At 38.2% G+C, this 13,602-nt stretch overlaps 1 protein-coding gene and 1 pseudogene across 1 annotated transcript; one reads left to right on the top strand and one right to left on the bottom strand.

The window, feature by feature from the left end:
- Nucleotides 1-908: 908 nt before the first annotated feature.
- On the bottom strand, nucleotides 909-4,548 carry LOC126586698 (branched-chain-amino-acid aminotransferase 2, chloroplastic-like; annotated as a pseudogene).
- An 8,249-nt stretch (nucleotides 4,549-12,797) lies between these two features.
- Nucleotides 12,798-13,355, top strand: LOC126587374 (pathogenesis-related protein 1A-like). Its single transcript, XM_050252412.1, has one exon. The coding sequence runs from the start codon at nucleotides 12,814-12,816 to the stop codon at nucleotides 13,312-13,314; it is 501 nt and encodes a 166-aa protein (XP_050108369.1). The 5' UTR covers nucleotides 12,798-12,813; the 3' UTR covers nucleotides 13,315-13,355.
- Nucleotides 13,356-13,602: the final 247 nt, after the last annotated feature.

Genomic DNA, 13,602 nt, shown 5'->3' with positions numbered 1-13,602 from the left:
CTTGCTCTAGCTAGTTTATAGATATCCAACTCTCCTTCTTTGGTATCTAGTCGCTTATACATATCGTCATAAGCCGCTAACTTAGCTTCTCTCACAACTTTATTCGCCTCTTGCTTCGCTTTTCTATACCTTTCACCATTTTCATCGGTCCTATCCTTGTATAAGGCTTTACAACATTCATTCTTAGCCTTCACCTTTGTTTGTACCTCCTCATTCCACCACCAAGATTCCTTTTGGTGTGGAGCAAAGCCCTTGGACTCTCCTAATACCTCTTTTGCTACTTTTCGGATACAACTAGCCATAGAATCCCACCTTTGGCTAGCTTCCCCCTCTCTATCCCACACACACTGGGTGATTACTTTCTCTTTGAAAATGGCTTGTTTTTCTTCTTTTAGATTCCACCATCTAGTCCTTGGGCACTTCCAAGTCTTGTTCTTTTTTCTCACTCTTTTGATATGTACATCCATCACCAACAAGCGATGTTGATTAGCCAAGCTCTCTCCCGGTATAACTTTGCAATCCTTACAAGTTATACGATCCCCTTTCCTCATTAGAAGAAAATCTATTTGTGTTTTTGACGACCCACTCTTGTAGGTGATCACATGTTCTTCTCTCTTCTTAAAGAAGGTGTTGGCTAAGAAAAGATCATATGCCATTGCAAAATCCAAGATAGTTTCCCCATCCTCGTTTCTCTCCCCAAAACCATGGCCACCATGAAAACCTCCATAGTTGCCTGTCTCCCTGCCCACGTGTCCATTTAAATCTCCTCCTATAAATAAAGGGTAATTTTCTATATTTGCTTGTCTTATATATTCTGTTTTAAGAAGTCTTTCTAACCACCCGAAAGTTATTCCATCCCATTAAGCCCGCTTTGGACGTGCTCCGTTTGCCGGATTATTACGATGAGATGATGCAAAGCTAGTCTTTTCCGGAATTTTATTAAAATAGGGGCAGGATGAGCAAAGTTTAGTTCTGCTTGCACCATCAAATTATTCAACAAGGTTGAACCAAGCAAAAAATTTGAATAAATGAAAAGAAGAGCAAATTAACTTTTCGGATTTGGAACGCTGGATCTCTAGACGGAGGAGAAAACTCAATTGATCTCCATGGTCCATCCCTTCTTGTCTTCCAGACGCCCTGTTTGGATTCCTGTTAGGGTTTCACGCAGTTTGTGAAAGAGTGTTCCTTTTCCTGTGTTGTACTCAACCCTGCAAACGCAACGACGTGGCATCCGGACATTAAACCAGAAAACCAAAAAACAAGAGAAAAGAGAGAAAGAAGTTCAATTATCTCTCTACCTTTTGCCTTGATAAGTTGCAGCACCAATTGGGGTGACAACAACAGCAGTTCCTGTGCAGAAAGCTTCGTCAGCTTCAAGCAAATCCTCCACCGGAATTACACGTTCCTCTACCTGATTCAAGAAAACCATGCATACTCTTATTAAATCTTGTTATACAAACACTATACGAATGAAGAGCTTATCGATAGGCTTTCTTGATGAAGAATGAAGAGTCATAATATAACCTGGTATCCAAAATCGAGGGCAATGGCGATGATGCTTTTACGAGTGATTCCAGGAAGAATAGTTCCATGAACTGCTGGAGTTGCAAGAACATTACCCTGCAACAACAAAGCAGTTTTACGCCTTCGAATTGGAATTGTGGAGGAAAAGCGCAGTAACATTCATTAACATTACCTTCAGAATGAAAATATTACATGCTGTCAGCTCCTCTATGTATTTTCCGGTCACGGAATCCAGGAATAGGACATCAGAAAACCCTTTGGCCCTTGCTTGTTGTTGTGCTAGGTAAGCCTACAGAACAAACCCCAAAAGCAAACAGTTTGAACACAATCAACTTGTACCCTATTTTATGGAAGGTACACAGAAAGGGGACAAATGCAGGGTCAATTTGCTAAGTTCCTTGAAGCAGAAGGTGTTATTGCATAATATACAATGCCTGGCACACCACAACAAACTGGTGTAGCCGAAAGACGGAACCACACACTTATGGACATGATAAGGAGCATGATCAGAAATTCAAGTCTCCCTCCATCTTAGGATTATTGAAGCTAGAAATGCTATATTTGTTGTGGATCATGAGCTCAGTGGGAGTGAATTTGCTTCTAATATATAAACTGAGGAAACTAATGAGTCCAATGAGTCTTGTACGAAAAAAGGATATCTACTGCTCGTTTAACTACCTAATGAACATTCAACTGTTGGATATAAATGAGTCTATAAGACTAAAAGAAATGCATCAGGTAGTATTAAACGATATAAAGTTAGACTTGTAGCTAAGGGTTTAAAAAGGAATGCATTGATTACCATGAGACCTTCTCTCCGATTTCAAAGAAGGATTCATCGAGAATAGTCATGGCTTTATTTGCTCATTTTGATCTACAGTACATCATATGGATGTGAAAACAACATTTTTAAATGGAGATCTTGAAGTGGAGGTATACATGAACAACCAGAAGGTTTCTTTGACAATAAAGCAGACATCCCGCCAATGTTATTTGAAGTTTGACAATGTAATCACCTCTTGTGGTTTTGAGGAAAATGTTGCTCATGAATGCGTATACCTCAAGATTAGTGGGAGCAAATTCATTATTTTAGTTCTATGTGTGGATGATATATTACTTGCAAGCTGTGACTTGCTTTGGTACATGCTGCTGCGCTTGAAACATCGAAATTTTTTATATTTTGACCAAGAAAACAAAGAAGTTATGCTTACCGGCGAATAGTTGGTGATGGACTTGACACCTCCAGTTCCACCAGGAGTAGCTCTATGCAGTTGATCCTCGACATACAAGTTCAGGCCTGCCGGGCCCTATCGAATGCACAGAAACCAAAAAACTGAGTACCCTTTATCATGATTGTGTATGCAATTAGTCAGTTCTAGCTAGTTTTGCTCAACTCACACCTTGTGATAAATACCGACTGGAGCAGCAAATACGAGGAATGTGTATTCTGCTGCCGGTGCCACGCCAAGAACAGGTCCGCTTCCAATGAGCAACGGCCTAACATACAGCGTTCCTTTCCCTAGAGGTGGTATCTATACATGTACATATCCGAGTGATCAAGAACAGATTTCAGCATTGGGAATACTTCTTTGTAATTATGTTGAACATGTAAACTAGTCGAGTTGTGAATTCAAGAGTGTAAGGTCTAAAGTGAAAACGTGAATACCCAACGCTTATTGGCAAGGACTGTTTGCTTCACAGCATCCAGGAATTGTTGAGTAGATGGTGATGGCATTAACATTCTCTCTGCTCCCATCTGCATTCTTAAAGCATTCTCTTCAGGCCTAAAGAGCAGAAATCGATCATCTTCTGTCCTGTACGCCTTAAGACCTTCGAATAAACCCTGACAAAACCGCAATGTACATATTTATGTCACCAAAAGTTCCATAGCATAATAACATAAGAGCATTTTCAATGGAGATGTCAAAAAAAAACAAATGTCAAATGTTAATTAATGGCTGGTGGCAATGTTGAACTTTTTCAAGATTTGCAATTGGTGGATTTATAAGACCCACACAATAAAATAATTAAAAAAAATTAATTGACATCAACTTTTTCATATGTCAAAGTTGACATCAAAAGGTTTATATGTCAATCCATATCGGTTGAAATTTCTTCCTACTTTCACATTTGATTGTGTGACACTTCACTTAGGATTTAACATCTCATTTGGAGATGGTCTAATAATATTATGTTGTCGCAAAGTGAATCTGAGTGAGGCATGTTGGCAAGAATCTACTTAACGAATGGTCAATATTCACAGTTTAACAAGATAACATTTCTCCACGATAATAAAGGAATTTGGCTGAATAAGCTACCTAGCTAGCAACAAAGCATGCAAAATGTACCATTGTTACCTGTCCATAATTCAAGACTCCAGCAGATGGGCTGAGCTCAATGTTTCGATAGGGAGTGAGATGGCCTTGTGAGAATTCACCTCCATTGGAACATTTCAGTTCACATCAGCGTACTTTTCATCCGCACTGCGACTACATTTTCATCGAGAAAACGAAAAAGGAAATTAAGAAAAAAAATAATATCTCATAAAATTAATTAAGCCATAACAAATAATTAAGAACCAGTAAATTACCTTTCGACAGATTGAGAAATCTTTTGCAAAGAAGGAGGCATAGCTACTAAGTTTCGTCTTGAAATTAATGTGGAGTGAGATCTTAACAATCTGCTGCAACAATTTATAGAAATGAAGTTGATATTGGTATTTGCATTCAGTCATAATTTAGGGCGAATTGTATGAATTGCCCTAGGAATCTCATGAAGGAACATGGAAATAATCACAGAAGATTAAGATATAATTTGTAGTTGACATCCTCTGGTTCCTCACTTACCTAACAGTTTATATTCTTAATTAATTGACAAATTAATGCACTGTTTTAGACCGCAAGTCTTCCCTAAAATTTTTAAAAAGAAGAAGAAATTTTTTTAAGTAGAAATCAACTGTATATGAATATGATCATTCCTCCTCCAAATGCGAAGTAATGATGAGGAAAATAATATAATTTTTTCCAAACGAAATAATAAAAATGTACATTCAGAAAAATGAACTTCTGGAAAAAAAATGAATAAACAGTTCTCAAAAAGGATATATATATATATGTATGTATGTATGTATGTAGAGAGAGAGAGAGAGAGAGAGAGAGAGAGAGAGAGAGAGAGAGAGAGAGAGATTGCATGATTCGTACAGAAACTGGAAACTAGTACCAAAACTTGGGGAGGAGATGGAGAGAATGGGATAATCCGAGATAATGCTCAAAGCGCAAGAATGCTGATTTTGTTATACATGTGGAGTACGTAGTTCTTTTGGAACCAGGATTCTCTCCTGAGCATTCCCTAGGAATCCTAGGGATCCCGCAATCATGTCCGTTCATCGTGTATCATGCGGTCAGAAATCATTTAAAATTTAAATGAATAGTACCTAACGAAAACTGACCGCACGATATAAAATGAACGGACAAGATTGCGGGATCCCTAGGGAAATGCTCAGGAGAGAATCTTGGTTCGTTCTTTTGTTCATGCAGTGTCAATTATTGGTTGGCAAATGTGTTTAATTTATTAGGAGGCAGATTCTCTGCCCTCCCACTTCCGTGCCCTCTTGTTTGTGTGATCACGGTTAAGCTACGTTAATATTTTATATTACTATTTCTTTTTTTCTTATTATCTTTATAAAAAAAATAATATAAAATGTTGACGTGGTTTAACCGTGATCACACAAAACAGGAGGGTATGAGAAGTGGGAGGGCAGATAATCTGCCTCCAATTTATTAATTATTTTTGATGAATTTTTGGTTGAGCATTGATTTTTGTTGATGGTCATGTACAGCTGAATATTCTATGAGAACCATTCTTTAAAGTATTAACGAAGAAAAATTAGATTTATTTCTATTTTTAAGCAAAAACGGTAGCATTTTATTACTAATAAAATATTAAAATTTACAAGTAAGGCGTCCGAACGAGATCCGGTAGTTTCTCGAACCAAAATACATCGTGCTCGAAATAAATGGCTAATTGAACTAGTCTATCGAGTATCGACCACAATGTTGGCATCTCATCGGGCGTGAAATTAGTTTTCTTTCTATTGAAAGATGTCAAAATCGGCAGAGTAAGTACATCACGTATTTAAGAATCATCTTTCTATACGCACATGTGGATATACATGGACAAGGATTGTCTGCCTTCCATTTTCGGTGTCCTCCTGTTTTGTGTGGTTACGGTTAAGCCACGTCAACATTTTATATTATTTTTTATAGATATAATAAGACAAAAATAAATAGTAATATAAAATGTTGACGTGGTTTAACCGTGACCACACAAACAGAAGGGCACAGAGAAGACACCGAAAGTGGAGGGCAGACAATCCTTGTCTGATATACATATAGTAACATCACTGACATGTAAGAATTTCCAGCACCAGAGGTGACAACTTGCATTTCCAAAATGGTTTTGCTAGTTTTTAGTTTTTAGTTTTTTTTACTTTCTTGTTTTGGAGAAACTTTTTGAATGATTTGATGCCATTTCTGATGGTGCCAACCATTTTGCCATTGCCATGGGACTTTCTTAGGTGCTTCTGAGTGTGATACTTTGAGTGTTATAATTGTTAGATTTTTGTTTAAAAAAAATAAAATAAAGATTTAATGGTTAAAACACTCAGAATATCCGGTACTTCAAAACACCTAAGAATTTTTGTGATAAAGGAAATTTAATACATTTGTCAGTCATGTGAACGTTTCCCACAAATATAGCTAGGGTGAGGCCATCTCACTCTATTCTTTTGGGACAATTCACATAATCACGCCTTATCAACATGTCCTTTTGGATGGAAAACCACAACGTTAAAGTTATCAAATTAATCAAGCACCTAATCATTTGTATTACAATTTTATCTTAATGTTAGTAGGTTAAATTGTTAAATAACATAAAGAATGAGCGAAATCGGTGGAGATTAAACCCGCACTAGGGTGCATATCACAATTATTCTTATACCAATTATATCATGTGGCAGTTAAGGTGTTGGACAACCACATGATCAATTCAACGCTTAAGAAATTTTTATTCAATTGAAGGGATTAAAAAACCGAAAAGGAAAAGAAAACCTAGCTAGAAAACGTAATCCTAAATCCTACACTTCTGCTTCTCCCATACTCCTTTCTCATTCCTTCCGTGCTACTGTCACTACCTGCTCTTGATCCTGTCTACTTCACCTACAAATGGTCCCGACCAACACTTGGGAGTAATAGGTGAAATCATAGAGGAAAAGGAGTCGGAGAAAAAGAGGAAAAACATAGGCCGCTAAATGAATCTAATGGTGTATATTAACTATAAGAACTTTGAATATAAATTTATGGCAGAAAATTATACTTGAAGCCTAGCATATGATAAGTTTTAAGTGTTAGTGCTACTTATCATGGTTTAGTGGCAAGTTATGCACTATTAAAGTTTTTCTTGTAGGAATGTTTTTCGAAACATGATTAAAATTGGGGAGGAACGAAACTGGAATGGTGAGATGGTTACGTTGGTAACCGTTGAATTTGAAATTCAAGTTGCAGCACCGTTTGAATAATTGGCAGCCATCACTTGGTTTATTTGGCTGCCACCGATTAGAACTTATGCAGAAAGATGTATCCCAAATTGGTACTTTTTGGTAGTTAAATAATGGCCTTTGATCATGTATGTAATTCAATCTAATGGCCATTATATTGTTCAGAAAATAAACAACTCTTTGTGGAGCCTAAAAGAATTCCAGAAAGTCTAGAGACGACACATGAACTTTTACTTGAAAAAAACAAGATTTGCCTCATTAAATGGGCAGATTTCTCATATATTCCCACGCGCAGCTCAACACCTTGAAGGTCCAAGCAGCTGAATATGAATGCCCACAGCTCACCTACCCATGATAAGTAAAAGTCAAAGCATTAAAGATAAGGATTAATTACCCAAATCCTACTTTTAATACATTCCCAATTGAAGATTGACTCTATTCAAGTAAGTAATTCCTATTTAAATCAATTAGGGATATTAATTTTTTTTTCTCTAGGGCTTGCTCTAGGAGAGAGATTTCTATAGGTGGCCAAAGGCGGTGAGGGTTCCAGGTTTCTGATTTGATTGCAGAAATTGACTATTGTTGGTCTGTTGTTATGTTCTTCCAAAGTGTTCTTAGTTGGAAGAGTTCCAATGCAGAAATACTATAACAAAGAGAGATTTAAAAAATAGATGCAATTTCTGTAGAGACTGAAGGTGATGGTTACGATTGTAGAATTGGAGCAAGATCTACTCTCCTTTGGGTTCGACAATGTACGAGATAGAACAACGGTGCTACGGGGAGGGCCATGGTTATTCGATGGAGCCATTTTGGTGCTGGTTGAAGCCGATGATCTTACTCATCCCTCAATGATTCCGTTAAGCTACCAAGAGTTTTGGGTGCATATTAAGGGTTTGCCCTTCCAGTATATGTCTCGGCAAATGGGTCAACTAATAGGGAATAGTTTGGGGACCTACGTGGTGACTGAATAGAGTAGGAGAGGAGAGGTGACTGGGAGTATCTTGTAGGTTTGTATTGCAATTGACATCTTCAAGCCATTACGTCGTAGCTTAAGGTTGATGATAGAAGATCAAGTGTTGGAAGTGGGGGTGCGTTACGAGAAACTACCATGTACTTGCTTCCTCTGTGGCATGGTGGATCACACAGAGGATCGATGTGCTAGGTTTAAAGGGAAGAATGATGACGATTTGGCAAAACCCTATGGTCGTTGGTTTCAAGAGGATGTGTTAAGTGCATATTATCGAAAGCTAAAAGGTAAACGATTTGGGTTAGATTCTCCTCAGCGGTGGCCAATGAATGCTCCCCTGTTTGCGGAAGGCAATGAATCACCGAAGGTACCAATCACATTGTCTACGTTGGAGACAGAGAACGACGAAGGATAGAGGTCTGTGATGGATGACGGTGGAATCGATGGTGAAGCTAGTATGGCAAGAAATAATGAAAGATTCAATTTGCCCGATTTGAATGAGATAGTTGACACTGAGGATTCCGAGCGGGATTTAAAAGGATTGACTAAGCCCCCCAATTACTTTAATCTAGGTATTGATTCACCCAGAATGAAGACTTCAGATTTGTGTGCGCAGAAGTGAGGATGTGGTTTAGATGGGCAGGGGTCAACACCCTCACATGTGCCTCATTTATTTGGCGTCCCAATGGTCAACGACTCCACCAATTTTGGGATGAACGTCCGTCACTCTCAGCATATTAGTGGGGATGTTAGTGCCTATAATTATTTAGTTAATGGGGAGATTTCCTTGGGGGGACCAACCAATGCTTCCCAGCTGAACTTTGGCCAAAATCCTACAAACCAACAAGCAAGTGGGCCGAGTATTTTGGTGCCTAACAGAATTATGGAAGCTAGTCCCTTAGGCTCGGATCCATTTAGTTTGTTGCCTATTATTGAACAAAATTCAAGGCGAAAAAAGAAGCAGCGTTGTGCATGCAAGAGACGAAGTGAAAATACGAGGGTTGGTGTGAGTAGAGAGACGTCTTCAAACGGTAGTGCTAATACCCTTTTGGGCAAGAGATGTATCCGTGAAGACGAGAATGTTAGTGAGGGACCATTATCTCGACGTAGAATGGTTCCCAATGAAGTTTCATCTATGTTATCGGCGGCAATGGATGAGGATCAGTCCTGTCGTCATCAATGAGTTGCTTGAGTTGGAACTGCAGGGGACTTGGGGAACTCCCGTGCAGTTCAGGTGCTTCAGTGTCTAATTTTTAATAAAGATCCCAAGATTGTTTTTCTTTGCGAAACTAAGAGTAGTGTAGTTTGTATGGAAAGGCTAAGAGCTAAGTTTCAATTTGTTAAAAGTTTTTCAGTTGCTAGTTGGGGCACGTCCGGAGGTTTGTGTGTCTTTTGGAAGGAAGAGGCTAATCTAGGACTTCGTTCATACTCTAATAATTACATCGACCTAGATGTGGGTGGCATTAGTGAGAATGGTTATTGGCGTTTGACGTGTTTTTATGGTTTTCCAGGGGTTCAAGATCGCTATAAGTCGTGGTAGCTTCTTGATCGGTTATGTGGGGTGTCAGATGGCCCTTGGCTTTGCTTGGGAGACTTTAATGAAATCCTCTTAGCAACTGAGCAGGAAGGAGGTAATGTGTGCAGTGAGAGACAAATGGATGGGTTTCGAGAGGTGGTTACTTGGTGTTAGTTTCGGGATCTAGGTTTCAGTGGCAATAAATTTACATGGTTCACAACAAAGGATGGTGGAATCAAGGTCCGATTGGATAGAGCCCTAGCAACTCAATCATGGATGGATTTATTCAGAAATCATATGGTCTCGCATCTGAACAAATCTACCTTTGACCATGTTCCTATTTTAATAATTTGGGACTGTAAACACAAGCATAGTTGGAAGAAGTAGTTTCGTTATGAGGACGGATGGAATTACGTGGAAGGGTGTCGAGATGTAGTGGCTCAAGGGTGGGCTATTGAGGTTTCGGGATTACCATTATTCCAAGTTACTGAGAAGATAAAAGCGACGAGAATGTTGCTTTCGAAATGGGCAAAACAAAATGTGCGTCATGGTCTTCAAGAAATTAAGGAAATTGAAGATAAATTAACGAGCTTTTTGGGCTTACCGTTTACGGATGAGATAATTGGGCAGAAAAAAGCTCTCATGTCCAAGCTTAACATGCTCCTGGAACAAGAGGAATTGTTTTGGTGTCAATGTGCAAGGGCTAATTGGTTAAAACTTGGTGATAGAAACATGAAGTATTTTCACCAACGTGCTAACCGTAGGCAGTGGAGGAACTGGTTATTTGGTCTCAATGATGAACATGGAGTGCGACAATAGTCCAAAAGTGGGATGGAGAGAGTAGTGGTGGATTATTCTTCAAAGTTGTTTGAGTCTCAGGGAGGGGATGGCATGGAAGAGGTCCTGACTAATATACTACCAGTGGTTTCCGAGGAGATGAATGAGGATTTAATACGTTCGGTATATGATGAGGAGATAAAATCGGCGGTCTTTCAAATGCACTCAACCAAGGCCCCGGGGCCAGATGACATGTCCCCGAGGTTCTATTAGAATCACTGGGATGTGGTGGGTTCAGATGTATGCAATGGTATTCGATCTATGCTACATTCTGGATGTATTTTGCGTAAGATTAATTTCACCCACGTTACTCTTATCCTTAAAGTGAAGGACCCTATAGAGATGTCTCAGTTACGTCCTATAAGCCTCTGCAATGTTTTGTACAAAATCGTTGCAAAGGTTTTGACAAATAGATTGAAATTCATTCTTTCCCAGATTATATCACCCACTCAATGTGCCTTTGTCCCCGGTCAGCTGATTTTCGTTAACAGCTTGGTTGTCGCAGAGATATCCCACTGTATGCACAAATGCAATTCAGGTTGGAATGATGTGACAACTCTCTAAGAAGTTACACATATTAACCACAAGAAGTCAGCGCCAATTCCAGGGACAACCCTCCGCCAAAATTGCATCAAATTACTTTTCTAAATATCCTAATGGTGGCCAATCATCAAGACAATTAGATAGTTTTAACACGGTGATTAATAATTCAAAACTTGCATGCATAATATCATAAGCAAATTGAAAAGAATCTACCTATTCTTGCTAAGGCTCGTGGCCTCGCCCTAGCAAACGAAACTAGTTACTAACAACCTTAAAAGAAAATATTATTAAAAACATGGATAGAAAACATCTTGAAAATAAACTTGAATCTTCAAAAGCTCTCTAAAGCCAAAATGCGTGCGTTCTCCCCCTCCTCTCCCTTATGGCTAAAAAGCCTTATTTATACTACTACAAAATAAAATCCTTACTAGAAAAGGTCATCAACTCCTACTCTGATTTGGTCCCAAAATGTCTCTTTTGAAAGCTGAAGACGTCCCTACAAATATGCCATCTTGACCTTCAAAATACCCAAAACGTCTAGAAACGTCAATATGGGAAAGCTGCACGCTGGGCATTCATTTCTTTGCCACGGTCAAACGGCTAAGTAGAAAAATATGAAATTTTGACACGATCATCTTGAAAGACTCACGAACATCTTTCAGTTGGAATCACTCCAAAATTCATCTGTTTGGTTACTTTTTGCTCAAGAGGAAGTCGAATGTCCTACATTGAAAATATATAACAAAGTATCAAAATTCTACCAAAATAACTAATAAACTATAACTAATAAACTATAACTAAGATTAGGGTAAAATATATAGTATAATATCGACTCATCACAATACACACACACGCACACACGCACACATATATTATATATGTATATGTATATGTATATGTATATATATATCATCACATCTTCAAACCATGCATTAGCCTCTTGGGAAACATGTCTAAGAGTATTACAATAAAAGATATATGTATATAGGCTAATTAAACGATCTATATATTATAAGGTCTACGATCCATCTCATGTTATTAATTAGAACTAAGGCCAACTAATTAACTAGGGTTTAGGGACCTTTGGCAATTTTTTATTGTGGAAGGTAAAGTCCAAGTGACAAACAGTGAGCGGGGAAGGTACAAAGAAAAAGACGAGAGAAAGGCAACTAGCATATTTTTTTTTTCTTTCAGAAAAGTGGCCCTATTCCCATTTATCCCTTTTACTCACCTCATTCTTTTTAGTTATCATTTTACTGTATTAAATTACTTAAAAGAAACAAATTTGATTCTCAATGACAAAAAGAAAATAATGAGACACCGGATTCAAATTGAACCCAAAAATCCCCTAATATTAGGCATGAAATTGCTTTCGTTTCATTATTTTTGACCAAATCTAAGGAATATCATAAACAGCATTGAATGTTGAGATTCTGTTCCTTACCATTTATTAGGGCATATCCACTAGAAGATGCAAAATACTTTTAAATGTGTATTTGTATTTTTGGTTGGCCTTAAAATTCTACAATGGAGAGATGCAAAATATACATATGGTCAAAAAATATAAATAAAAATCTATGTATACATATTTTATTACATTTTTTTTGGTGTTTCCCGCAAATCAAAAGAGAAAATTAAATTGGATTTCAAATTTACTTCTCTCCCAATAGAGTAGAACACCCCATTTACATTCTCAAATTTACATCTATCCGCTGGAGATGTTGTTATGCCTTTTTAACACCATTTAATTAAGAAATTTTAGCCCTATGATCTCTCTAGCTATAAATATGCACAATTTCCATGTCCCACATGTTGTATTCACATACTCAATTAATCTCGAAAACATCTGAGCCTTACAAAGTGATAGAAACAATGGGGATTATCAAGCTTTTCCTACGCATAAGCTCCATAGTACTAATCTTAAGTACTACCTATGTCTCTCAAGCCAGACCAGCCAAAGAACCCCACCAAGACTTCATAGACGAGCACAACAAAGCTAGGGCAGAGGTTGGTGTTGGTCCGATCAAATGGAACGAAACCGTTGCGGCCTATGCCCAAAAGTACGCTGATTCGAAGATTGAGACGTGTGAAATGGTGCATTCGCAAGGGCCTTACGGTGAGAACTTGGCTGAAGGCTGGGGATCAGAAATGACAGGCGGACAAGCTGTGAAATTTTGGGTGACTGAGAAGCCCGACTATGATTACGACTCTAACTCATGCACTGCTGGGAAGGTGTGTGGGCATTATACCCAAGTGGTTTGGCGCAATTCAACTCGTGTTGGATGTGCTAGGGCTAAGTGTAAGAATGGTATGATTTTTGTTATTTGTAGCTATGATCCTCCTGGAAACTGGATTGGGGAGCGTCCTTACTAGATTGTTTATATGAAAGGTCGTGAATAAAGAAAAAAAATATGAAAGGGAATATGGTGTGTTTTCATAAAAAGATTAATTTATAGATGTTCTTATGATCTTATGAAATCTGACTCATTGGCTAGCTTTGAATTGATAGGTAGGTATTTACTCTAATAAGGGTCATTTATCTGATGGTGGCCTTGTCACAGCAATCCTCTCTCCTGACCACTATTGTGTGATTTACCAACGTCAGAAATCGAACTCAAGATGGATCCCGTAGAATACAGACGTGGAATTTGTCCTTAGCCA

The sequence above is a fragment of the Malus sylvestris genome, chromosome 10, assembly GCF_916048215.2.
Source record: "Malus sylvestris chromosome 10, drMalSylv7.2, whole genome shotgun sequence".
NCBI lineage: Eukaryota > Viridiplantae > Streptophyta > Magnoliopsida > Rosales > Rosaceae > Malus > Malus sylvestris.
Note: the sequence above shows the minus strand (reverse complement) of the source record. Positions and strands in the feature narration are given on the sequence as shown.